Source organism: Haemaphysalis longicornis, unplaced genomic scaffold (assembly GCF_048455015.1).
Source record: "Haemaphysalis longicornis isolate Haplotype H1 unplaced genomic scaffold, Haemaphysalis longicornis Haplotype H1 scaffold_10, whole genome shotgun sequence".
NCBI classification, from domain to species: domain Eukaryota; kingdom Metazoa; phylum Arthropoda; class Arachnida; order Ixodida; family Ixodidae; genus Haemaphysalis; species Haemaphysalis longicornis.
The window spans coordinates 150,925,888-150,952,937 of NW_027526204.1; the positions used below are offsets into that span (position 1 = coordinate 150,925,888).

A 27,050-nucleotide genomic window follows, 5' to 3' on the forward strand; every position below is an offset into this window, starting at 1 on the left:
AGTTCCAGGTGCACAGCTCGACATCCACGAAACAGGGTCCGAGCTAACCCTCCAGCTCACGCCAGGAATGTGCACTCTTTTCGGTGACACCAAAGTGGTGCTAAACGTACATATTGCTGTTGACTTGGGCATACTTTAACGTTTCTTTTAAATGCTGTGGGAGACTGGCGCCAAGTGCCGGAAGTTCTCTTGAGCGAGAAGAAAATAGCATGCACGTGTTCACTGACAGCAAGAGAAGTAACAAAACAAAGATGGCGACACGTCTGATTTTGATGTTGGGGGCGATGGTGCCTTTGTGGTTTGGATGGACCCGATAGGCTGCCTGGTTGCCAGATGACAACTAGTATTAGGCCGATGACCGGCATATAGGTCGAGGGGTGACTGTTCGGCAAGTTTTTTTGGTAAAAATTCTCCACCTATATTCCGGCAAGCATCAAAACTCAGCCGAGTGCAAATGAACAGCAGGGAGAGCGAGCCCAAGTGAAGCAGATGGCAAATGTGACAATCCCTAAGCTGACGTCACGGAGGTGCGCTTCGCAGGGCCGCTTGTTGTCGCGCTCACCGCCATCGCCCAGGAATGAGCATGAACAATATTTTGAGGTTATACAGACGTCAAGAGGTACGTGGGTAATCATGAATGTGCATTTTAGTGGGCCCTTGGTGTTACTTTCACATTCCTGTCGTGAAGTTTAATAAAATGGGCAACTCATGCAAGAAGTCTGCTGTTCTGGGTAACTTTTAGGAGTGTGGTAATACGTGAAGCATGGGTTTACTGTTGTTGCACTTAGCGCACATAACATGGGTCTCTTTCCTTTAATGTATTTTTTTCTTTTATGGATGACATTATCAGAATAAGTTTTAAAGTGTTTATAGTAGCCTTGCAACTGACCACTCGCCTGAGTAGACCTCTTTAGCATCTTGTACAACTCCAAGCCAGTCACTGGCTACAGGAGGAATTGAAAAATGTGGGCCTACAGATCGCTCCGTCAAGTAAATGTTCTTGGAGTTTATTCCCTCCGAATGCCATATTTAAGTTTGTAGGGGGAAGAAGAGAGCTGTACCAATGGTCAGGGCTGGCAACGCATATGCTGTGGGGCTAGCCACATATTTCCGTGTTGAAGAAGGCACTAAACTTAAGATAACATTTTGTTCTAACCTAAACACATCACTTTGCATTGCTCGTATTTCTTTTGTTCAGTGAAAAACAGTGCCTTGTTTGGTTACAAATAAATTAAGGCTAGTATTTCTCTCTCTGATTCCCCCCTCTTTTTTTTTTTTTTGTTGTCGGGGTGCGAAAGAGCACGTAACAAAAAGTGCGCTGGGAGGGCCGAGCAAGTCTCCCCCCCTCTCCTCAATAAACAGCTCTTTTGTGCCACTGCTACATGGGAGGCAATGTAGAATATGTAATTGCCCTCATAATCAGCATTCTGATTAAATGTCATAATGGTCAGTTGAATATTATAACGAATGATTAATTGTAATGAAGCAAGCCTCGTTAGACATTTGGCAGTTATAGGCCTGGGGTTGATGATTGCCAATTATGCCTGCACTGCGTTGCTATTTCGAAACTTCCTTAAGCTTCTTTTTTTATTCATAAATGCTTTTCCCCATTTCGCTCTCTCATTATCCCACTGTCCATGTATCCGTCAATGTCTGTCTCTCTCCTCTCCTTTCTCTTTCACTGCTGCTTGTGTCAGCAGCAGGCATGTTTTGTGTAACTTGTTAACGTTTTTTTCTAAACATTCCATTCAAGGAGCCTGCAGATCTTCCAAGTGCACCAGAAACCGCACAGCCAGATCATCGCGGAGCAGCAGCAGCTGGAAGGGGGCAGCTCCCTCGGCGGACCGCTGCGCTATCGGCACACCTGCGTACTCTGGCTGCAGTGCGACCAGAACGGTTCGTCTGGGTGTTTGCACTTTTCTCACGTGCTATTAGAAGTGTTCGTGAGTTTGGCACTTTGTTCGTGCATCACTTTTGGGCAGCTGTTCCGAAAATGGACGTCACGTGACATGCTATCGGGCTGCGAAATGGAAAAGTAGAAACGGGAAAGAGAGTTTTTGGGTCCCCAGCGCCTTCTACAAAATTGTGATAGAAGCTGGATGATATGTTCCGGCTGCTGTATTATGTAGCACTTGCAGTGGCACCACAGTTAGCAAACTCCACAGTTTCGGCGGAGAAGGCAGAGGAGACGTTGTGAGAAAATATAAAGAATTGAAAACATACACACACATTAGCACGACGGAGAAACTACATGTTGCGCCAAAAGTAACGTCACAGTCTACGATAATTTGTGTAATTCAGTCGTGATGCGCAATCAGGGGGACAGAAAGCGAGGTTAGGGCAAAGTTTTGACAAGAAAGTAGACATTTTTTACAATTAGACAGTGACTTCTGCACCTTTAGGGCAAAGTGAGGTGTTGAAATTCAGGTTTATATATGCTGGAGCTACACGGAGGCCACAAAGTCAAAGGTTACGCATTACGGTATTTATTTGAATATAAGGCGAGGTTTTTCTCAGGAAACGTGGCCCCGAAGTTCTATCCTCTCCTTATATTCGACGTAAACAGCTTCGTTATACGCTTCGGTGTGGAATAAGGCAAACTATCGTTTCTCATAGAAGTGTTATTAGTTTCAAATATTTAATTTTCTAACGTTAGGAGATGTTTCCTGTGGAACCAAATGGCCTATTCTCAGAGAGAAAAAAAAAACGATCTAACAGAAATTCAAATTTCAAAACAGCTGTCACGGGCTGCGAGATCACCAATGGCGCATCACAGGATGTTGAAAAAAAGAAGTCAGAAACATAAAAAATTCAGTACATTCCAATCCTCAAGCCAAGTTGAAAGTCGACATCCCATAACTAGAGCCCCTTACTTTTTGCGGTGGAACATTTCAAATTCTGCGATTCTAGATAGGGGAATCTGCAAAATTCCGCGACAACATTGAAACGGCATAAGGTACTTGTAACAGTTCATTTATTATGTAGACACTTCAGACTCCTAACATGCTAGATTTTATTTACAACTGAAGAAAGCTGTTGTGGCTGAGCATCTGGGATGCTTTGTGCTTTCTTCACCAAGAGAATAGCACGATGTCACCATAGCGACTGAACGGCTTTTCTCCGTCAACAGAGTTGATTGCACCGACAGGTATTTAAGGGCAATGGAAGAAAGTGTTGGAGTCAGGTGTTCCATCCTAGCCCAGAAAGCGAGGACACCCGGCTTTCTTGCTTAGAAAGAAATGGTGCCAAGTCCCTGTCACTAGACTTGAGCCCAGACTTCAGGTACACTTGCCATTTAGCAGCTAGGGCTATAAATCCAGGAACGGCCCCAAACTCTGATCTTTACTCTGAGAGACACCCAACTTGCTGGGGATCCAAGCACCTCACACTCTTGAAGAACTTCCAAGTGTAAGAGTTCTCCAAGTATACTAGCGCCTTGCTAGCCGCTTTACTCATTGCACCCTTAATTTGTTTTTATAATCTGACAGGCCTTGTTGTGTGCCATGTTCTCTTTCTCTGGCTATGGCTAAGCCCCTTGATTCGGGTGGAGGCTGCGCCACCTAGACACTTTTATTATTTGATAAGGCAGGAATACGCAGATGCAAATTTAAATTTTCAACAGTAAAAACGTTGCAAACAATTAATAAAAACCATTTTGCTATTACTAATAGAAAATACCACTTTTCCGCCACATTTCACCGAATATATTGGTTTGGGGACGTAGCACCACACTATTGACGTTTTTTTTTTTTTCTTTTTGGAATTCCGCAAAAACGCTTAAATTCCGCGATTTTTTGCGGAATTGTGGAATCGCGGAAAGCTAGGGGCTCTACCCATGACGCACTCATCACTTGTGCTTACCCGTCAGCGTTCGCACAGGCTTAGCGTGTCATTGCGTGCCCATTAAGACTTTGAATAGGCAAGTCATCGCTATAGTAAGATGTCACCGTGGGGCAGTGCTAGAGAACTGTGGAGCAGGCCAGAAATATGATTTCCCTGAAAACCGTGTGCTTCGTTATTTAAATAAGGAAAAAGAAAAAAAGAAAAAGAAAGCAAATGAAAGAAGCTACTCCAAGCAGGAGCATCAGCCTGTGTCTTCAGAGCTCCGTGTAGTTTATGTGGCGAGTCGGATACAGAGGAGAGCGAGAGAGGAATAGACGTCTTTAATTTCAAGCTTAATGGTGCAGGATGGTGAAAGCACCAGCCCAGCGGGGGACGTCTGCCAGTCCGGGATGCCCTGGTTCTTGTTGGCTGCTTGGGCCCTCTCAATCAGCATGCACTGGGTCGAGAGGTCCGAGCTGGACAGCCAGCCCACCCACTGCTCGTATGTGGGTTGGGGAGTGTTGGCGTTCCAAGGCCAGATGGGACAGGGTGCCTGGCTGGGGCCAAAAATGGCAGGTGCCGAAATACTGGGTGGGGAGGGTAGGGGGGGGTAGGAGCTAGTCTGTAGCAGGCGGACTGTGGTCGCTTCACCTCAGGAAAGGTGGGAGTTGGGTGGAGGGAACCGTTGACGCTCGTGTCTGAAGTGCGAAAGGATGTCCGCATAGCCATTCAGTGTGTGTGTGGGGGGGAGTCTTCTCTGTGTCTTGGCTCTCTCCGGAAATGGCCCAGAGGGTGTGCATGTGGGCAGCGGCGTGTGCTGCCTCATTGCCGTCGAGGGACTCGTGTCCAGAGGCCCAAACGATATAGACGCCGAAGAGCTGCAGGGTGGTCTTAAGGATCTTTAGGGTGAAGGGTGACATGCGGCCGAGCTGGTAGTTGGGGCATGCTACGTGCGAGTCCATGATGACTGTGATGTAGTCACCGTTTGTTGTTGCCACTGGGGCAGCGGCAATTCCCCCAGCAGCGTTTGTAGTGGTGGTGCATATTGTGGCGGTTGGGAATTCGGTTCCTTGGTGGTCCATCGCAGTGAATGCGTGGGCTGGTTTGTGGGCGTAGCGTGCAGTGTCTGTGTAGTGCGTCATAGGGTTCCCTGCGTGCTGTATAGTAACCGCATCGACCTGTGCTTTGTGGCATGCTTTGTTGTAATGGGGGGACATGCTGTGGCTGGTCTTCTTTGGGTGGTACTGGATATCCGAGGTGTGTAAGAGTGTCTTGTCCGGTTGGTGTGAGCTTGAGAGGGGTGGTTGGGGAGCAACGATGAGCTTCAAGCAATTCTTCCAAGGTGTTGTGTACTCCTAGTTGGAGCAACTTGAGCACGCATCTTGAGGGAGGGAGGCCTAGGGTGGGTTTGTTGGCTTGGCGGATAAAAGTATTGTGTTTTTCTTTTTCGATGGATTTGAGAGCCAGGTATGGTGTGCCGTAGTTTAGACGACTGATCAGTATTGCTTGAGTTATTCTGAGAGTGTCCTTCGCGTGAAGGCCATAGCGGCGGTGAGCAACGCATTGCACGGGGTGTGTGAGTTGTGTGAGGGTGCGTTGTAATGCAGGTAAGGTTTGAGAGCCGCTGCCATTTTTGGCGATGCTGGTGGTTGTTGATCGTTAGCTCCGGTTTGGGGATTGGGTCTGTTCACTTTTTGTAAGTGCGGGCACAGAGCGTCAGGAACACAGATTTTTCGGGGGTGCATTCTAGTCCACGAGCTTGGAGCTATTTTTGGGCGACATTCATGGCTTCCTGATAAGTGCCATCGTTGTTGGGCGCCATCGTTCTGCGATAAATGCGGCACAGCGGAGGACCTCTTTGCATCCGCTTTGACATGAAACACTTTCTGGAGACAATGGAAGGGTGTGTTTCCCAAAGTGGAGGGAAGCCTGATCGAATTTGCCAAACAAACCAGGAACCATGGTTTGGCTGTGATGAGGGAAGTATTGCAGGTTAAGGCACGAGAGTCACAGCATCTCAGGATCGCAATTCACGGCCAGACAAGGCTGGGCACAGGTCTTCAGTGAGAGCGCCGACTGCCCCCTTAGAATGCAGACTTTCAGGCTTCCCAAAGCCACGTTGGCAGCTCCATTTAAGAAACTCGTTGGATGATGGACAGTGAACTTTAAGCATCGATGTACCACAACATGATAGCTAGCGGTTGTTTGATTGTTGTAAGTATTGAAATGTGCTTATGCAGTTGCCTTTTGCGTCTCTGAAAGTGGGAATTGAAATAAGTTTTCAAGGTAAATCTTCTGCCTTACATTAGTGCACAAACATTTTTTTTTTCTCGAGTTCTTCAACTCCTCCTCGCCTTACATTAATCGAATAAATATGGTAATTTAGACTACCGGGAAATGCTAATTGTGCATTTGAATGTCATGTACAGAGTCGTTCTTGTTTTTTGTTTTGATTTCAGCTTTGGTTTTGCTTTCACCCAAGTTCCATTTTAGCTGCACGTATAACTCGCATCTTCATGCTCAGTAGCACAGTTCCTTAGCCCCTGAGCAACTGCAGAGAGTCTGAGAGTAACTTCATCGGCTTTCTGCCATTCTCTAACGAATAACATGGCCATTAACAGCTGTAGCCCTATTATGATGGGTTGCACACTTAAACGAAAGGTTAGGTAAGAACAGCATGCAATGTGAGAAAAATACGATGATATTCATGACATGTGGAGGTGACAGCGAAGAACGATCGAGTGCCTAAACGCGATTGCACAGGGCATTTGAGACTGACGAAGTTCCTGTGGTGAATTTTGACACTGAAGTCTTCACGAGGGCTGCAATTTGGTGAGCGCAGGAGAATATTTACGTAGCACCGTCACAAGCAAACAGAATTCACCGTTTCACTGCCATGCCTGAAATAACTGGGGCAACCCCACGCACACACGTCCTGCCATGCCTGAGACAACTCGTATAAAAAAAATATTGTGGACGTGCCCCGACATCTATTAAATAGTCACATAAATGCATAGATTGCATTGGGTAAATTTTAGACAACAGACGGAGCCCGTGTTTTTTAATCTGCGGTGCTCGAGCTTATTTCAGCAGCGTGGCCGTCTTAGCCGTGGCGAGTCAGATGCGACTGAAGCAGTGAAAGGCGTCTCGCTATGTGTGTGTTAGCTGTAAGATGCCACTTGGAATGGTGCACTGTTGTGAAGAATATCTGACCAAAAAGTTTTCCAGTCACCTCGACAATCTAATTTGTAGGTAATTATTTGTGTAATTATTCAAGTGTTCATCTGTTTGTATTCCGCACAACATTTTTGTTGGATAAGGTAAACTTAAGTGTTTACCTGTCCTGGGGAGCATCTTTACGAGCCTAAAGTTTCCCTGGAAAGCAAAAAACCCAATAGGGAGGGAAAACTAGCCATTGAAAAAACTCGACAGTGAAAGGGTTAAGCAATAGTACGGGGTACTAGCTCATATCATAAGCAAGGAAATGAAAAACAAATTTTAGTTTGGTAGAAGTCTGTTGTCATAGTCCTCAGCTCCATCTCTGTCTTGTAGAATTGTGTTCTCAAATAACTTTTTGTTTTAGTTTGCTCATGTTCCCTTTTGGGTGTATTTCTCCTTGGGTGTATTGGATCGAGCTGGCTTGGTATAAGCCATAATTTGATGCACGAGGTGCATAGTGTGTGCAAAAACGGATTATTGCAGTTCTGGACGAGCGGCTGGACTCCCGTGTCGACGACATGATCAGTGCCGGCCTCATTGAGGAGATGGAGGAGTTTCATGAGAGCTACAACAAGCATCGCCTCGACCACAACCTGTAAGCTCCCCAGCTTTTATTTTTTTTTCCTCGTAGGGAGAGTGAAAAAAGTCGTAAACACTGTCTGCTCACTCTATCACACTACTGTGTAAGATGTGTGGACTGTGTTCTGAGTGCGGCCTATTTACACGATTCGGTTCATTCATAATAAGGTGAGTTCAAGTGTCCTTTTCCTTGCGCTGTCTTCACCACAGATTTGCAACATTGGCTGCGACGGAACGATTGTGCGGCCGCAAGGTGGATTTCGACATGTTGGGAGCTTTTTTAACTTGTAGACTGTGTAGAGAAACAGGAAGTTGATGCTAACTATCACTTAGGTGAAAATTGGAATCTGAGGATCGCATGTTTCAAATCTAAAAAGTAACCGCAGTAGTTTTGTGAGGCGGCCATGAAGGGGGCCAGTATTGTCTGTGTCGGCAAGTTTTGCAAATAAACACCTCCGCTAAATAAAGAAATGAATTATTGGCTTCATCAAACTGTGCAGTGTAACCACAGGAACAAGTTCTACAAATTAATTCCAGCTCCTTTCAGAAGCAGCTTAACTAAAATATGAACACCTGGCTTAAAGGTGTTGTGCCACCAAATTTTAAGTCTGTAAAAAGCCTGCTGTAGGCTTCCTCTGCATGCAAGGACCCTCAACACGAAGTGCTGGGTTCAGCAAGCGCTTAATATATATTTTAATTCGCTTCTAAAAATTACCTAAATGCTCTTCTGGAAATCGGGACCTATCGCTAGCGCCACTAACCATGACGTCAGTGAATTGCCAGCGTAATAAGTTTGTGACGTCATACCACGCTAGCAACTCGAGCGACGTCAACGTGAACTCCAGTTACCACAGTTTGTTTGGGCGCTTGGTGGCTTGGTCGCTCCATGCTTGGTCGTATCAGCGAGGGAGTGCGACCGATGCTCGAGCTTCTACTGTTGCGCCACGAAGCACCATGCCTGGTTACTGTTGTGTGATGGACTACTGTCCAAGCAAATTCGGGGACCCTGTGAGCTTCCACAAGTTCCCCCGAGACGAAGCCCAGAGAAACGTTTGGGTGGAGTTTGTCAGGGCTACCGGGAGGCACTACTGGACGCCAGGGAAGTCGAGCATGCTTTGCTCGCTCCACTTTACCTCGGACGCGTACGAGTACCCGTATGCGGCGAGCTTCGACATACCAAAGAAACGCTCGCTAGTGTCCGGTGCCGTGCCGACCGTGTACCCAGTTGCTGCACGCAGACTGTTGCGGCCTGAGAGCGGCGCAACTTCGCCGAAGCGTCAGGTGTGTATTACGTCCGGCAAATAGCCTTAGGCAAGTTTGTTGACAGTGGAAGTGATGCTCGCGTATTTGATGGTTTCCGCAGTGTCTCACTGAAGTTGGCACCGTTGACACTGAAGTTGGCACCGTTGATGTCCATCCCTGCGAAGAGATTGTCATGGAAGAAACATCTTCCAGCACAGGCACGTATATGCCTTTCGCTGATCGGCTTCGCTGTAAGCCCCCATCGCACTGCTCTGCGCGCAGTGCCGAAAGTTGAAATTCTGCTGTTAGGCTGATGCCTAAAATCTTTTCCGTTGTTTTATGTCGTAAATGAGCAAGTTGAGGGGAAGTATATTCGTAATTATGTATGCGTACTCGAATAGCTAACATTGTATTGGCAACTACGCCACATACTATTGATTAAACTTTGCTTCAAGACTCAGCTCTGATAATCTATTAATGCAGCACTTGGCCATCACTCCGACTCACCACCAAGCGAAGCCACACCAGGGATTTCGCGCACTACATGCGACGCCCAGACTCAGTGCACTGTGCAAGTGTCACTGAAGGCAACGCAGGCTCGTCCGAAAATGAGAAGCATCGGCGTGCAGACAGCAAGTGCAAACCGGTCTGTGGGTGCGTATGGATCGAGAAAATACATCTAACCTTTTTACTGAAAGTGTGTGAGGAGCATGTGGGCACAACCGTGCGCATGTTTGTCAATGGTGATAATTACTACATTGGGATATCGGGAATTAGCACATCTGTGTGCAGTTTAGCCTGAGTAAGAGCTTGTAGCTGCCTGGCAGCTACCTTTTAATTAATACCTTTTTAATTTCAGTTCTCCTGAGCTACAGAAATCGTGTATATGCGTCTTTGTTCTTTTTTTTTTTTTTGCAGCTCCTCCTCTAAAGTATCACTTTTTATTTGCAAGTGTGGAAGGAGCAACACTGTTGTGTTATGCACTTCACTCATAAGCTTGAATACATGCATGTTGATAGCACCCTTAACCTCGCTTTCCACCACAGAATGTCAGACCGAGTGTGATTTTGCGGACATTGTGCTCCCGGATGACGAACAGCCAAGGTGCTCCACACCACTACCACCAGAGCCACCAGAACTGTCCATGACATTTGAAGACGACCCAATGGATACTACATATGAGCCATCTGTGGAGGACTCTTTGCCGTAAGTGCTCCTGATGGCTCAGAGCAAATTTTTCTTTTTATGCGTGTCATACAGATTGTAGGCTTGTTGGCGGCTTCTTGAGCCCTCTTCACCAGCCAAAGCTGGTCATCAGGGTCCGAGCTGGACAGTGCTCTCTCCCAGAGCTCAGGGGAGGTGAAGGGCAGGGGGGGGGAGGTTGGGGTTCTTCTCGCAGCCCCACACATAAAGCGTGCCCGGAGCCTCACAGAAGCGGCATTCCGAGGAGTAGAGGGTGGGGGCCAGAGGGGCACGTGCAGCGTGCACCTGCTGTATTGTTGGCGAGGGGAGAGTGAGAGAGGAGGAGAGGCGCTGCAGACGGGGCACGCAGGAGTGACATACCCCCGAGCAAGAAATGCTTCACATCTAAAACATTACCGCTATAATAGAAAGTTGGGCAAGTTGGTGTGCATTCATTTTTGATGAACCAGTGCGCAATAAAGATTAGGTTGTAAGTGCAGCGCTGTTTGTTTTCCCCTGCTCAGTTACCATCAGTTACCACCATAGCTGATAAAATCCCAAATTTCTTCCGCGAGCTTGTGCTGCCCACCTTGCTTTTTTTTTTTTTCTTTGTCAATCCTCACCAGTCGCGAACACAAGTCACGGCCCAACCGCATGTACGCGATTTTGTATGTGAAAGTGACTACAGCGACGGATCGCTAGGGAATTCGCTTAGTTCTGCATTGCAAAATGGAGCAATCTGTCACGCAACAATGTGTTTTGTCACTCATGCGTGCGGTTCAGCCTTCACGGTTGCATGCTCCACTCATCTTCTCCTTCACTCGACTACATAAAACACTGGCTTTCATATGAGCTAAAGAACATGTATGCGACAAAAATTGGTGCTGCACCCCTTTAATTTGATGATGGCCAAACCCGATGGTTATGCAACTCCGCCAATTGTGGCAAGACCGAGCAGTTACATGGTTGCCTACTTTCTACTCTTGTTTTGTCTAGGGCTGAAGAAGAAACTGCAGGCTGTCTCCCGGTCACGAGGCTGTGGTCTCATTGAAAAGTGGATACCATCCATAATAAACCATTTCTACTTCTCTGTAAGAACTGCTGCAAAGAGAGTGACGACTGTGGAGGAACGAGGAGAGCTTGCGATAGTCATCTGGCTATCCATGCTCAACCATGTTCAAGACAAGCACTGCGGACACAGCGAGCAGTATGGCAACTGCGAGCATGGCGACCTTCAACCTAGAAAGTGGATTTTTTCAGGTACTTTTCATACTGCGTACTAACTTGCCATTTGTCAATGGATGTCCTTCCATATTTCTGTGCTAGAAGAATAGGTATTAGCAATCACTAATGCAATACTGACACCTGATGATGGAAATAGCGTTTGGTTGATGTATTTCAACTAATAGTGGTGTACACTTGCTCACTGCCATACTGTTAATTATTTATTGTTCTAAAAATGCAAAATACTTCTTGAGTTTGTGTTGTATCCTTGAATTTTTTGTGACCAGGTACTGACGCCTTCGACAAGCTACGTGGTGTAGTCGACAACCATCGCCTGCTTGTGGACATCAAGCAGGTGTCGCCATTGTGCCAGACGTCAAGCTTGGAGTCCTTTCATTCGGTTGTGAATCGTTTTGCTCCAAAGAGCTTCACATTTTCCTTTCATGGAATGTTGGCAAGGTATGAATCCAAATCGATTTCCTTACATACTTGTAAAGTACATTAGTCATGGTTCTTACCGGTCCTTGAAAACCTTGAAATTGAAATATAAGAAGCCCGCAATTTTTTTCCTTATTTAAAACCCTTGATTTCTAGAGGCGACAAAGAGGAGACTTAATTATGTGACTGGATTTTCGTGGCTTATGTCAGTGCGGCCCTGCACACTCCTCACCCGAAACGGGCTTTTTCACTATAAAGCCAGCTTGGGGGTGCAGTAGTGCTGCTTTATACAGCTTTTACAATGTAAAGTGAGCTTGTGAGAACAGGTGTGCTGCTTTATGCTATGAATCGTGCAGAACGAAATCACTGCTTTGGATGAGGCAGAAATTAGCATTGGTCTCCTTCCAATTTTTCATTCTGCTTTCTGCACTGCCTCGTCCTGTTATACATCTTGCATATCTTCCCGCTGCTGTGCTCCGCCATAGCTTTGCCCCACTATGTTCGAAAACGAATGTTGCTGACACTCCTGGGTGAAATAAAAATGAGCACAGATAAGCGAAACTCTGAATGTGAGAACACGGTGCGTCTAGCTCCTAAGCTTTACAGTAATATTTTATTTTGACGGGTATGATGGTGGGCAGAGCCAGTAGGCTCTTCATTCCCTCCCCCCTCAATGAGCACAGAAATTTGGGAGACGAGAATGGCGGGGGCTATTAAGTTATCTTCTTCGCTACCCGAGACTGTGTATTAAGGCATTCGCAAAGCTTTGAAAAGTTCAAGGTGACATGGCTTTTGTAAAGTTCCCTCATTGTTTCTGGGGGCGGGGGTAAACTTGTCTACTTCCAAGGGTGGAGCTGTTCCAGGGAGACTTTGCGTGAGGTCATTTTTTGAGATGTAAAGAAGCAGACGTTTAGCGTGCGAAAACAGTAGTGAAATGTTAGCAGACGTGCTTCCTTGCACCCTTGACAATGCCTAGGCAGGGCCTAGAATGTCCTTGAATATCCTTGGTAAAGGTGTCATAGAGATGGTGCTTTGCAGCACTAACAGCTAACATGCAGAAGTCGGCAAAACAATTTATGACTACTCAGCGTCACTGAATTTTTTTTCTGACTAGGCACTTTCCTCAACCAATCACCGATGTTTAGCTCAGCTGGTCTCACTCGGGCGGAGACTCGACAAAATCCTGTGCAGCTGGGCTCATTTGGAATCAAAGGTGGCCATATCCTTCTCCCAGCTGCAGGCTCACTGAAATGTTTATCAATTGGAATCAATCTCCCCAAAGCGACATTGTGGTCATGGACTGCACTTACGCACCCGACCAAAGGGACCGGACAGCTGGACGGGTGGCGCCACCACTCAGCATTCCCCTCGTTAGTCGAATGAGCCGGGGCATTGGACTACACAGCCTCCCGTTGTATTTGTCGTGTTTGCTTCGGTGCTTTGAATGTTTTGGTGGTTTCTTTTCCACGACAAAACCACCAAAACATTCAAAGCAATAACGTTCTACTATCACGTGGTATTTATTCTGTAAATGATTCCCGATGACTGTAGTAAGAGCATTTCTGTGAAACTAAACACGTTTTAACCATGGTTAATGAAGTTACAGAAGCGTCGTGCATCACAATGTGGTTTTTGAGGTAAATCTTAGAAAGCACCCCCCCCCCCCCCCCCCCCCCTTCCCCTTTGGCTTTAGCTTGTGCACGCTGCCGTTTTGTCATCAACTGGCAAAGGCGAGCGCCGCAGCATTCCTGGATCGGTCGCACCCCGGCTTTGTGGGAGCATTTAACTGCAATATACTCCTCGATACGTCAAACTGCATGCAGGCATGAAAAAACTGCGCGAAGGAATGGAGTTGCACTTCCAGCTTGACTTCCAGCTTGGCGCATTGAGCGTCGTCTGCTATTTGTAATTACTGAGTATGGGTGTAAATCGCACACATGGCATGCCTCGTAAAGGTCACCTCAATGCTCAAGATTTACCGATCTGGAAAAAGTCCTTGTGGTTATGCGCGCTTTGCAAGCCTCACCGCAGCAGAACGACAGAAAGTCATGCACAATAACGCTGCGCTGACCGCCACCGGCATTCCACTGACGAGCGGTTCACCACGGGCGGCGCTGTTCGCTGAAGCGACGGTGGTGCCATACAACGGCTACCCGGTCACTATAGGAAAACAAAATAGGCTAGACTTCAGATGAGGAATGTACCATAGTGGGGCACACAGCTGTGAGCTCTGCACTAAGCAACAAGCTCCATCTATTTTGTTGTAAAAGGAGCACTTTCCCTTGATCATGCATGTAGGCCCACATTTCATAAAACTGTCATCGAAGTATGTTCTGTTTAGTTGTTGTACAGGTAATGGTGTGCATTTGTGTTGTTATGCATTTTCCTGCACAGGTCAGAACTGGCTGCCTTGCACTACAATGGCAACGCTGACAGGGCGCAACGCAGAACGGCCCTGGGAAACGAGCAGTATGGAGTGAAAAACCCAAAAGCAAGAAAGGGAAAGCCGGTGGTATTTGCAATCAAAGAGCCTGCAACTTTTGGTGTGTACATAGACGTACAGGAAGAGCAAAAAAAAAATTTACGCCTACTAATTAAAAGAGCACATTTGGCTCCCTGTTTGCTGCAGATAAAAGCTTACCATAAAAATCGTATAGTATGCATCGGTGGTTCTCAACCATGAGTGTGTTGGGGGCCCTTTCGGGCTTGCTTATGGGATGGGGGACCATGTGAGAGTGGTATAACGAGGAATATTTTTCAGGGAAGGGGGGTATATGCCACCGGTTAAAAAAAGTTACTAAAAAGAAAGCCTGTTCAAAACATTGTATCAGTCATTTTTCATCCATGTCATTTCTATTTTCATGTTATAATATATTGATTCGGATTGTAAATATGTAAAAAAGACAGAGTTGAGGAGTGCAGCAATTGGAAAATATTCGCGAGTGTTCTGACACTGATACGCCCCCCTTGGCCCAGCTATGCCCATGCCCCACAATGAGTTGAATGTGTCATAATGTCGAGCAGTTTGCACTTGCAGCTACAGTTGCCAACATACCTATTCAATGCCCACCTGTTATGTCTGACTTTTGGGCTTATGCGTGTAACATTGCTGAACAATTAGCCCGTGAAGCCAAAAGTCACCTAGCCTTTTGTGTGTCTGGCTTTTTTGCATAGCTTCCATGTCGTGCAAAAAGCCAACATTAAAACTTGTGCTGCGCGGAGAAATTAAATGTACAAGTAATGCAGCGAAGCCATCTTTTCCCATTCCCACCAAGCTTTAGCAAAAAAAGAAGAAATGAATGGGGTGGGAGGGTCCCGGGAGAGCATTGGGGAAGGCGTCGGGGACCCCCGGGGTCTACGGACCCCCATTTTAGAGCCACTGGTATGCACTAGATCGGGTTTCAGAGTATCGGCACTCTTTTGTCACGTTTGTATGCTGCCTAGAGCGGCCTTTGGTCGGACCGCGTCATGTGACATTCGTTTACCCCGAAATATCCATGAGCCCTGACATTTTGGTGCCTCTGTGTTGCCGCATGCGCATGTTTTTCGATAAATCGTGATTTTCAGAGCACAGTGCGGCTGTATGACACGTTTGGGAGTGAGCTTTTAAGCCCCAGGAAAAGCCCAGGCTTAAAGCCCAGGAACCGGCCAGACGGTGGAAAACGCCTGCTTCACTTCCCACTGCGAAAGAACGACTGTGACCTAGCGTTGCCTACAGCCACTAGAAAAGCGTAGCTTATTTAGTGGCTCTAGCGTAACCTAGATCAACTAAAACAACACTAGTGTAACCAAGCGTGACCCTGTCACACCAGTGGGCAGGCTTGAAATCCTCGAAAAGTAAACGCAGCTGTCATGTTTGCCAAGCGCACCCGGACCAATTCTGTCTGTCGATGTTGGCTGCAATAGGCCGCATAAAGCTGGCCACTCGGGCGCCAGGCACCAAAATGGCTGCTGCTGCGCATCAGTGTCGTTACTCTTAATTGTAGCTTATTTAGTGGCTCTAGTATGCACTAATAGCCCCGAAGCAGTTGTGACAGGTACAGTGCTCATAAATTTAAACGTGATAATTTAAAGCAAAGCATGAAATTTTGCTTTTGCCGTCTTCAGTATTCAGAGTAAGTAATAACATAATGACAACTTGCACTTTTACATCAGAGTGAGCATCACCATTAGTGGCCACATTCCTAGGCACAAGGTGTGGTTATCTCGAGCAGTTGTGCACACGTGTTGGTATACTGAAAATTTAGGTGTCAAGTTTCACCAATTCTCTACACATGCTGAAATGTGTGAAACTTTGTGATGTCAAGTTCTTGGTGTGGTGCGAACATATCTAAAAATATTATTTCCTGTCTTTCAAGACAAAACTATGAATTGCAAGCCAACGCTACATTCTTCTGTGTAGGTAGTGTAGTGTTTTGGCTCTGTAGTTTGCAGTGAACTGCCAGAAAGAGTTTACATGGAGTACAGCACCAGACATTTCGGATACACTTGCAAAATATTTGCATTGCTCCTTTTTCTACATGAAGAAAGCAGAGACTGTAGGATAGACAATGATACTTTGTATATGAATGAGATTGACGTGATTTTTGGTTTGCATGCGACCGGTGCAGGTTACATTGACCGTCTTTTTGAGATTGTGGAAGAGGCCGTGGAGAGTGGCAGTGTCGGTGCTTCGTGCATCACAACTCTGCCTGTTCCACCACCACCACTTGCAAGCTCTCTTGAACCAGTGGACAAGGCTGTGCTAGTGCGGGAACACCTGTCAAGGTTTGCATCGAGACCGACCTAAGCACTCACAAGGCACCAGTGACGACAGTGTGTGATTTGGTTACACAATTGCACGTCTCTTTTGTAGCAGATCGTCATTGTGCTCAACTTCCCAGATGTCTATGTTAAGTTTACAGGCTACACTCGTTACAGCGGATCCGGCAACAACGGACTTCCGGTTAGAACAGACCATTACTGTTGGTTTGTCTGGTCCCCGTGCATTTTAAGTGGAGTTCACTCTGCTCATAACAGATTTGGCTGGAGCGGACTATCGGCTACAACAGACTAAAATTGTTTTGACTGAATGCTTATAGCAGACTTCCGCAATGCCGGCACCCGATATGCTTTTTCTTAGTTTATTTTGGCAAGGAAACTTATGATTGATTGATTGTAGGGTTTAACACTCCGACGCAGCGCAGGCGATGAGGCGCGCCGTAGTGGAGGGCTCCGGATTAATTTTGACCACCTGGGGATCTTTAACGTGCGCCGAAATCTCGTACACACGGGCGTTTTTGCTTTTTGCCTCCATCAGAAAAGCGGCTGCCGCGGCCAGGAATCGAACCCGCGACCTTGTGCTCAGCAGCGCAACGCCTTAGCCACTCAGCCACCGCGGCGGGTGCAAGGAAACTTATGTCTGAACTTTGTCGGCAGCCAGGTCATTGCATAGCCAAGCCAGTGCCACTGGCCTTTTTTTTTTTTTTTTTTGTGCGACCAGCGACGTGAGCGGCAGGGTAGCTGATTTTACTGTCGGATAAACAAGCATGGTTAGCGCTGTCGAACATGATGAAAAACAGGCCGTCATCGAAAAAGTACAGGCCTATCTAAGCAGATGGTCCGCTCAACCGTCGAAAACAAAACCGCTGCAGATAAACGCGACTCTGGTGAGATTGAACAACAGCACTCTCGAATACGCTAAGTGCCGCACTCGGAGTCGAGTCTCCGCTCTTCGGTTTTTTTTTTTTCATGTACTAAAGAACTGAGGTTCAATGAAGCTCGGCATTTATTATTCTAGGTTGTTCCCCCCCCCCCGTGAAACCTTTGCAGACGTGCTGCAGGCGCGTAGAAAGAACAAAGTGTCTGTAGCATGTATATGCAGTACTGGTCACCAGCCATGCTATTTCTCAGCTAGTTTCTGTAAATTTTCGACCTGCTTTTCAAACTTTCTGCACAAAATACTACGAAATGACACTGCAACCTTAATTTTTTGAGAAAGAGATTTAGTGTACCTTTAGCGTACTTGGCAGCACTGTATGGTACTGCCAAGTCTCATGTTTGTCGTTTTCGTGAATGTCTTTTCCAGTGCCCCTAGCTGTGATGCTTGCTTCATGGCGTCTTGCTTGTAATGGGTGGGACAGATGTGAAAACCAGTTGACAAAGCATGAATTCCATTGTTGTTTGATACAGCAAGAGTTGAGTTGCACAGAATCTGACCCCATGCCCTTCCTATCACAATTTGCAATGCTGCCAAGCTCATTACTTCCATTTTTTTCTCAGCCTTACAGTCCTGTGTCTGTGTCACTGTCAGTTTTTTTTCAATTTATGCTTCTTGCATAGGCACCTTGGCATACTGATTTGTCAATAAGTCTTTTATATGTTACACATATCTCCTTGCATTATAAGCAGTGATGTTCTGTACTGAAGAGAAATATTCACATTTGTAGGCTCAGAAAATTCATGGTTTTAGCCTTTTTTCCCCTGCAGGTGTGTCAAGTATTCCCTGCATTCTCTTTTTTTAGTCCTGTTGCAGAGTGCATTTTTATCCCACTGTGTCATATGTTCATTGTATTAAGTTTTTTGTTGATTGCAATATGTGTTGTCGAATTGCTTTGATGTTTTCGTTGTATCACTGCTGAGATCACCAATCAGGGGTCCTGCGGCTCCATCAAGCTGTTGAAGTAACACCTTTTTCCACTCTCCTGTACATTGCATTGAAAATGAACATCATTGATTCATTCATTATAACAAACCTCCATTTTTCTTTAACACCTCTTCACCTTTGGGTTATAGGAAAGCATGGTTTAGTCATGGTCAATATTTCTATAGCCTTTGCAGCCAAATGGTGCAAAACATGCAACCAACTTGCCCAAATGGTTACAGTTCCTACACTCCTGTGGAGTGCATTTGGTTACCTTGTTTTTATTTCTATTTGAAAACTGTGATTGTGATGCATATAATTACGAAATAAAGCACCAAATCTGTCGTGACCTTTATTTTTTGGAGACAGAGATTCTACTCGGGATATTTGAAACCGGCATACTGAGCCGAAGGAAAGGCATTCCGTATCTCCTTCACCACGCAGCTTGGCAGCACCTCGCGATGCCTCTGTCCGAGACACACCCATACCCAGCGTACGAACTGGCGGTACGCAGTGTATCGGTACCTGCTACATAAATGAAAAAAAAAAAAAAGAATTAGCAAGCATATGAAATTGCAACAGGTGGAATACGTGCACTAGAGTTTTTGTTGGCACCTAACACAGATGGACCAAAAATGTCTGCATAAACACTTGAATTTTTTTTTAACTATACAATGCATTGGGTCATGTCACGATAACAGAGCAGCCTTTGACATTCCCTGCTTGTGCTATGTGCTGCAGCAGCAGTGCTTCCTTCAAATTCTAAGTATCCAGGCTTATGCAATCGAAGTGCAGACAAGGGAAGTCTAGAATCACGGTACACATAAATATTGTACACAAATATTCACAAAATTACCAAGGCAGTGGCTGGCTGGGCTACAAAATTTTGTACTACAGTGTGGCTGGTGATGGTCCCTCAATATGCGAATGCAACATTAGCTGCTACAATTCGTACAGTTATAAATAACAAGTGGGGCAGATGAAAACTACCTTTTATAAACGTCCCGATTTTTTAAGAGGATCCGAATTTTTGTTTTAAATTGAGAATAAGTGCAATTATTGCAGCAAGCTCATTATATCCAATTTGATGTGAATACTGTACGTAATATCGGATTTTACGTCCCTAACCCACGATCGTGGCTATGAAAGACGTCGCAGTAGGGCGGGTGGGGGGGGGGGGGGGGGGGGAGGGGGGGCTTTGGTAATTTTCACCACCTAGGAATCTACATACACGGGTATTTATGCATTCCGCCGTGGCCGGGAATCGCACCCGCGAACTCTAGCATAGAAGGATGAGTGTTCGTACGTACGTGTGAATATCGGGTGCATCGACAATTGCAGGCCTATCTTGCCGCAGCGTATAGTATGCCACCTGCAGAGCGTGGATGTTAAGGCATATCGGCTCAAATCCGGGGTGGCTTGTAATGCATTTTGAGCCCTCTGGCACAAGGGCGGCCACCCTCGAAATTTCGGCGCAGCACACCGACTCGAGCTCGCTCTCCATTGGCCGGCAACGACCACACGTGCACCTGAAATATAGTTTTCGCTGTATCTAATACTCTACCGCAGGCCGCCCCCGGACAGGGTTGTACGCTGGCGAACTCCCAAATGAGTTCAAAATATCACCAGTCCACATCTTTTCCACTTATAAAGCACTCACTGTCGCACGGCCAGAAATACTAGAATAAAAGATAGCGCGCGCGCTGCCGTTTGCATGAGTATGCGCCGAAGTAAATAATGCCACAAAACTAACGCTTCAATCGCTCGTGACCGGCGAAAAAAAAAAAAAAAGTTTGGCAGCGTGAGTGCATGAAAAATAAGCCAAAAAGCGCGTAGCAGCAACACTTTAAGCGAGCGGGCGCCGGATGTTCGCAGCTCAACGAGATAAAGCCCAGAAACCGTCTAAAGTATTACAATGCGCTGTTCCAGTGGGCAAGTATAAAACGATCTTCGAAAACGTCAAACATCGCCACTTACCAGTCGATGTTACCACTTCGTGGAACTTGTTCGCCGACGGCCTCCTCCGGCGCGGCAGCGGCTTCTTCGTCATCGCTGGCCAGCGGGTCAAATTTAAAATGGTTGTACGGATTTTTGACATCCTCATCCCCGCTGCTACCAGCAAAAAAAAAGTCGATATTTTCATCCGACGATGCAGACAAAGAGTCCGTGTCGGAGCTGTCGCGGCTTGACATGGCACGTCGGAGTGTTTACGTCCGTGGTGCAGCACGTGTGTGCAGGAGCAGACGCCGCAATAAAGTCGCAGCGTACCGCAGCGCCGCCTGGAGACACACGCGGTAGAGCGCTCTCGCAACAGTGTGACGTCACTGCTTGAATCGGCGCCCAGAAACCGAAACCGAATCCTGTTCACATGAATCGTGCGATAATAAATTTTTTACGCATAATATGTGTATGTGAGAGCATGTATCATGCTTTATAAAGAAATATAAAGCGTTTGCAACAAAGAATGCACAAGCAACAAATTTGGTGGCACAACACCTTTAATGCTAAAGATGTAATGGTTAGTAGAGCAGTACTGCGTTGGACCCATTTCAGCAGGCTGTCATGGTTTTATTCAGCCGAGTTTTGATGATCATGTAGTGGAAGAGGTTACTGGGTACATTGTACTAGCGCAAGGATGAAACACAAGAGGAAAAAAAACCACAGGAGGAACGCTAGTTTGTCCTGTCCTAGCGTTGGTCCTGTCCTAGACGAACTCTAGCGTTCGTCCTGTGTTCCGTCCTTGCGATAGCACAATGTACCCGGTATCCTCATACCAACTAGCTCAACCTTCCATCCTTACGTGGGAAAGGTATTGTAAGAGTTGATTGCTTTATTCTGAAACCAGGCAGGGGGGTGGTAGATATAGTGTGACTTTGACGTGTGTTGGAAGTTTGGTCGACAAGCTCGGTGTGATCAGAATAATAGCACAAAAACATTGAGCACAAAAACACTTCACCCGCCTCCTTCTTTCACTCTTTTTTCCTAGTCCATGTGCAGCTCCAGAGCGGGAAGCCACTTGTTTAGAATTCTGTTACTGCTGGCATTTGTCATCACTTGCACCACCAGCTACGATATCCAGAGAGAAATGCACTGCAAATGTAGTTGCACATTTTGCGGCAGGCAGCGTGGCCACATGGCTGTCTCATGGGCAGCTTCATCTCCCTCTCTTAGCCTGTAATAGAGAAGGTTTTTCAGTCAGGTAATGTACTTCAGCTAGGTTGTGAGCTCAACCACTGCTGATACCTTCTTCACTGTTCGAGTAGTATCAGGCAACAAGAGCACGGCAGCAGAAGGGTTGCGGTGTAAGAAAAAAAATCACTCTGGGAAACTGCGGGAGAATAGAGTGCAGACAATTCTAGCAAACGTGGCTAACACGTTGTGACGGCTCCATTATGTTCACAAAATGTGGGCGACGTCGATCTGTAGCAAGCAGTGACAGAAGAGGTGGTCGAAGAGAGCGTTGACCCCACATACGTTGAATAACTGCTTAATTAAAATCCCTGGTCCCACGTTCGGGCGCCAAATGTAACGGCGCAGAGCAGCCGTCGGGGAAAAAGAGATCGGCCAGGGCCGCAGACACGTCTCAACGCTTCTACAGTCAGACAAGAACTGTTTATTTCTCCGAGGGGCGAGCACCCCACAGCCGTCGGCGTGGGAACGAGAAGAGGGAGAGAGCCGCAGTCGCGCGTACGTGCGCCGAAAAGCACTTACGTTATATAAACACAGCGCGCCACGCCACACACGTGTTGTACAAGGTCCAGCAAGAGCTCATACTCGGGGAGAGCAAAGATAGGCCATTGATAGCTCCACAGAGAGGCATGTGTCGATCCTTATCCACTATAGCAGAACCTTGTTGATACATTTTTCGGCAGCGTGCGGAAGGAAAATGTATTATCAAAACCTATGCTAACTAAAAACGACCTAAGTGCCGGCAAGGTACAGTAGCTGAATATGTGTTGAAAAAGATCTACTTCCAGCCAAACCTTGTGTCCAAACGTTGGCTTTAAAAAAGTGCATTCATTGTATTCTTTGTACAAAAGAATGCCGTGGATGGCAGTAGTGGCAGTGAAAAAAGCAAAAGCTCTTGCAGGTGCCAAGCGAGCAAGCTATTTTTTTCGTGATAACAAGTGCAGAAGGACACCCTGTGGATGCTGTCATTTGCACCTGCCTCGGCTCTTGTGCCACAATTTTCTTTTCAAGACTTGTTATTGTTTTGAGGGGGTTATAATTTGTTACTCTCTCTTTGTGCTCCCAGGGACGCTGACTACACAAAGGGCATCTTCCAGTCCATCGGTTTCAAGGAATTCCACCGATACCTCCTCATGGACGGTGAAGAAAAGGCGTCCGCCAAGGGACAAAAAGCATTTGCTGAAGGTACGTAGCTGCACCGTAAATGCTCCCTTTGGGAATCTCTGTACCCCACTGCTTGCTTATGGTGCACGCTGCAATGGAATCACTGCTGGTGCTGTAAAAACAGTAGAGCTAAAGGTTTGAGGTAACAAATTGTGTAGAATTAAATTAGCCGAGTTTAGGACATCCTTGTTAAGTGTGCAACAAATATTACTCATTAGGAGTCTCTACTTGTGACATTAGCTTGCGTAAAACTAGCAAGACATTAAGCCGAAATTGTGCATACAGAGCGCCAGAAGTCAAGTGCGAACGCAATGTCTGTTGATGGGTCAAGAAAATAGCTCGTAAATTTCGAATTGGCCACTGCAGTCGTTGTAGCATGCTACCAGTCGGCTTTGCATTGTGCTCCTTACGTGCCAAGTTTTGGTTGCATGCAATAGAAAAAACGTCACATTTGTTTGCGTTGAAGAGCTTTAAAAAAAATTTTCTCTTCCTAATAGCTATCAAACGTGACTCATTATATTTTCTATTGGTAAAGTTTAATTAACCACCAAGCTAATGAGCATGTCTTTCACAGTTACTGATGTCTGTTGCAGCTAACAGTTTCCCTCTAAATGGGCTTTTCTTTCCTTTTTGCTCCAAAAGTCTATTTTTAAGAGGTTTTTAGGGTGTTTGCACAAATACCCTGTATTTTTGTTATCTGGCAGCGCAGAGTTGGATGACACGTAATGAGCTCATCCTGGGGCCTTGTTTGGCGCTCATCTATTGGCATCGTGCACTTCTTAAACAAATTTATGTAGTTGCAAAGACATTGCAGATTTGCTGAGATCAACGAAAAATGCCTGCTTGGACTGGTGAGCTTTTTTATTCTTCCTCCAGGGTTGTGGCTCATGAAGCAGGTGACCAAGAGGTATTCCAGAAAGCAGAAAAAGTGGATCACACAGCGTTTCTTGAGAAGTGAGTTGTCTAAGCCTCGGTGCATGTCTGTCATTTTGCATGTGAGCATCTATTTTTTTTTCTTTGTTTGCGACAGACGTTTTCAGGCACCGTAAGCAATGGGCACGAACTGTTGTTGTTGTAATGAGGTCATTGATTCCACAGTCTGATTTTACGACTGGATTCAGTGCGTTCATGCAGTTTAAAACCAGTAATGGGGTGTCGTCTAAGCATCGGGGGAAATGACATTTTAGAAATGAAAGGCTCTTAGTACTTCAAGGAAATATTTTTTTTTATCAGGATTTCTCGCGCATAGTGGAGGGCTTCTGTTTAATGTGAATTACATGCTCCAAAAATGTTAACATGCAGATGTTTTGGTTTTTCACCTTCAGCGGAAAAACAGCTGCCAGAACTGGGAATAAAATTTTGTCGCATCGTGCGTGAAAATCACTAGTTGTGCACACAACCCTGTGGCCAGCGTGAGCTTGCAGCATGGCGGAAACCAAGCTGGTGAAGTCAAGGTGTGGCCTGAAAAAGCCTTCATGCCTGATCCGGAGCCCTCTGGAGCCCGCCGTAGTGGAGGGCTCCATCCGGAGCCCTCCACTTCCGGCGCGCTTCATCGTCGGCGTTGCGTCGGCGCGTTAAACCCTACAATCAATCAACCAATCGATCGTCTGTAATTGAGCGCCGCATCTTCCTGTATCTGCGCTGAGCACATGTGGGTGAGCTGTAGTTGACCCACCGCGGTGGCTTAGTGGCTAAGGCGTTGTGCTGTTGAGTCCAAGGACACAGATTCGATCCAGCCGCAATGGCTGCCTGTCAGATGTAGGTGAAAAGGGAAAAAGCCCATGTGTTGAGACTTTGACGCACGTTGAAGATCCCCGGGGTGTTCAAATTAATCCGGAGCCCTCTGCTATGGTACTCCTCATAGCCCGTGTGTAGTTCTAGCGCACTAAACACCCAAAGTCAAAATCAAAGAGTGGCAGTTGTCATAGCAATGCCCCCAGTCAGTGTAGACTCGGGGTAGTAGTAGTTGTCATGGAAACAGAGCAAACAGGCGCGACCCAGGGTGCGGGGGACGTTTTTTACTTCACTTTACTGGGCTTATGCCGCGTATGATAATGGAGAAGACAACTCGAGTCACTAGCGTTGGTAGAATCTTGTCTTGAGGGGAGCAAACCCGTTGCATTGCAGGGGGGAGGGGGCAAGTGGTGGTGTGGCGTGGGAAAGGGGGGAAGCGAGTGCCCTTTTTCACCGGCACCCATGTTCACTGGCACCCATGTTCACAGGGGTATACTTTATGTACACTCCGCAAATTCCGCAGTGCATGAATTGCAGTGCGCAGTGAGATACGCTGATGGGCAATACAAAATACCCGAAAAAGTAAAAGTTTGACATCAAGAGCAGTTAACGTAGTTCAAAGGCTGTTTGCACAGGGTGGGAAATGTTGTTCGGCATATTTTCACCCTGCGTGAATGAGCTTCTTACCTGCTACCTGATGAGGAGAAAAAAAACTTGTTACAGTTCTTCCCTGTGTTTTGAGGTATCTTCTTTTTGTTTGGCCCTATGCTCGAAGACTGAAAAAAAAGAAAGCACTTCAGCAGTGGAACTTTTGTGATGTGTCTAGCTTGTCTTTGGCAGCAGGCACGACCGTGATCAAGCCTGGATGCCTATTGTATAGGTTCGCTTCGCAAAGGAGGGGAGAGAGAAAAATAGTAAAAGGAAAAAAAAGTGCTTTTCTTTCTTTTCTTTTCTTAGTTCTTATCGCAGCTAGAAGCACTGTCAAAATCGAGCTGAAGGGAAAGGAGAGTAACATTGGCCTGCTGAAGGGGCATAACGTGGCTGCAATATCTTGCTTCATTTTCTGTCTTCTGTAATCAATTACAGTTGCACTACCCTAGTCTGTACACAGTAAAGTTTTTTTGAAACATCATCTTTGCAACATCTTTACAGTGGGTAACTGTTCCCTTGATAGCTGGGAGCTAACATGGCTGATGCCCATGTTAATCGATTATGTGAAGACCTGGTTGCTGAACTTCCATACGTGCACACCTCAACTTTTGATTTTGGAATTTGCAGTTTGGTGACCTTCCTCCCCCCCCCCCGTGCTTTTGCAAGCATTGGTGAATGTTGCTTTTCTAAGTTCTAATGTGGCCCTTTTGCGTGTCAGGCTTTTTGCAAAGTGTATTAAGCGCCGTTATGTTGCTAAATTTCATTCTGTTTCAATTTAGCTCCTGACCGACAAGTGCCGCGGATTTACGGCTTGGATGCGACCGACGTGACTTGCTGGGACGCGTCCGTCAGAGACAAGGCCTATGCAGTTGTACAAGACTTCCTGGATGTAAGCATTTTGCTGCGTGATGTCTGTCAGCCAGTGCCCTGATTGCGTGCCAAAACAACTGTTTCCATCTCTGGACCGTTTCTGGCGATAAGCTTCAAAAACACGCGGTAATGTGTATAGGTGTTATAATTAGTACCTCTAGAGTAAAGGTAATGAAGGAGCAAGTGGTGCAGAAAATAACATAACGCAACTACTCGTTCATTCCTTCATTCATCTTAAACTAGAAGAACCTTGTGAAAATGGAAAGAGGCTAAGGCGTTGCGCTGCTGAGCACAAGGTCGCGGGTTCGATTCCCGGCCGCGGCGGCCGCTTTTCTGATGGAGGCGAAAAGCAAAAACGCCCGTGTGTACGAGATTTCGGCGCACAATAAAGATCCCCAGGTGGTCAAAATTAATCCGGAGACCTCCACTACGGCGTGCCTCATCGCCTGCGTTGCGTCGGCGCGTTAAACCCCACAATCAATCGAAAATGGAAAGAGCATTTCTAGCAGGAAATCATAATTTTCTGCCTTCATTTCTGAGTAGAATAATAGATTCTAGCTGGAATCGACAGTTTTTAACTAGAAAAATTCTTCGTCTAGCTAGAGACGATTATTTCTAGCTTGCAGGTTTTTTTCCTTCTAGCTTGACTGACAAATGCTAGCTGGAAGTAAATCTCAATCCAGTTAGAAGTAAACTAGAAACAGAATTTCAAGATAGAAATTATGCTATTTCTAGGCAGAATGTTTCTAGCTAGAGGAAATTTCTGGTTCAGTAATCCAGCTAGAAAAAAACAGATATTTTCATCTGTGGATGCAACCACTTCTGTCTACGTCCATAGACTGTTTCAGCCTAGTGTTACAGCTTTATCCTCCCCCGCATTGTTCGTTTCTCCATTACTAACCAACCGGCCAGCTTAGCTAACTTTGACCAAAATCAGCTTTCTGCTTTACCCCTTGCAGCACTGGCCATTTCACAGTTCATTAATATATGGAGTTGCAGAGCTGCCCTGCCCTCATCTGCCACCTGGTTTTAGGCAAACTAATAGATAATTGCCGAAAAGCGGCAGACGAGGAAGGGAGCAAGCTTGCATCATGTTCCAAGGCAGAGTTCTGCT

The 27,050-nt window shown here is 46.3% G+C and overlaps 1 protein-coding gene across 2 annotated transcripts in view; it reads left to right on the top strand.

Annotated features, from left to right (window-relative positions):
• Positions 1 to 27,050, top strand: part of LOC144159642 (tRNA dimethylallyltransferase-like) — a 38,434-nt gene that overhangs the window by 5,658 nt on the left and 5,726 nt on the right. For both annotated transcript variants that reach the window (XM_077691248.1, XM_077691249.1), the window contains exons 5-9: positions 1,754 to 1,896; positions 7,525 to 7,636; positions 22,584 to 22,702; positions 23,558 to 23,635; positions 25,846 to 25,955. In XM_077691248.1, coding sequence (XP_077547374.1) covers positions 1,754 to 1,896; positions 7,525 to 7,636; positions 22,584 to 22,702; positions 23,558 to 23,635; positions 25,846 to 25,955 — 562 coding nt within the window. The remainder of the gene's footprint in view (positions 1 to 1,753; positions 1,897 to 7,524; positions 7,637 to 22,583; positions 22,703 to 23,557; positions 23,636 to 25,845; positions 25,956 to 27,050) is intronic.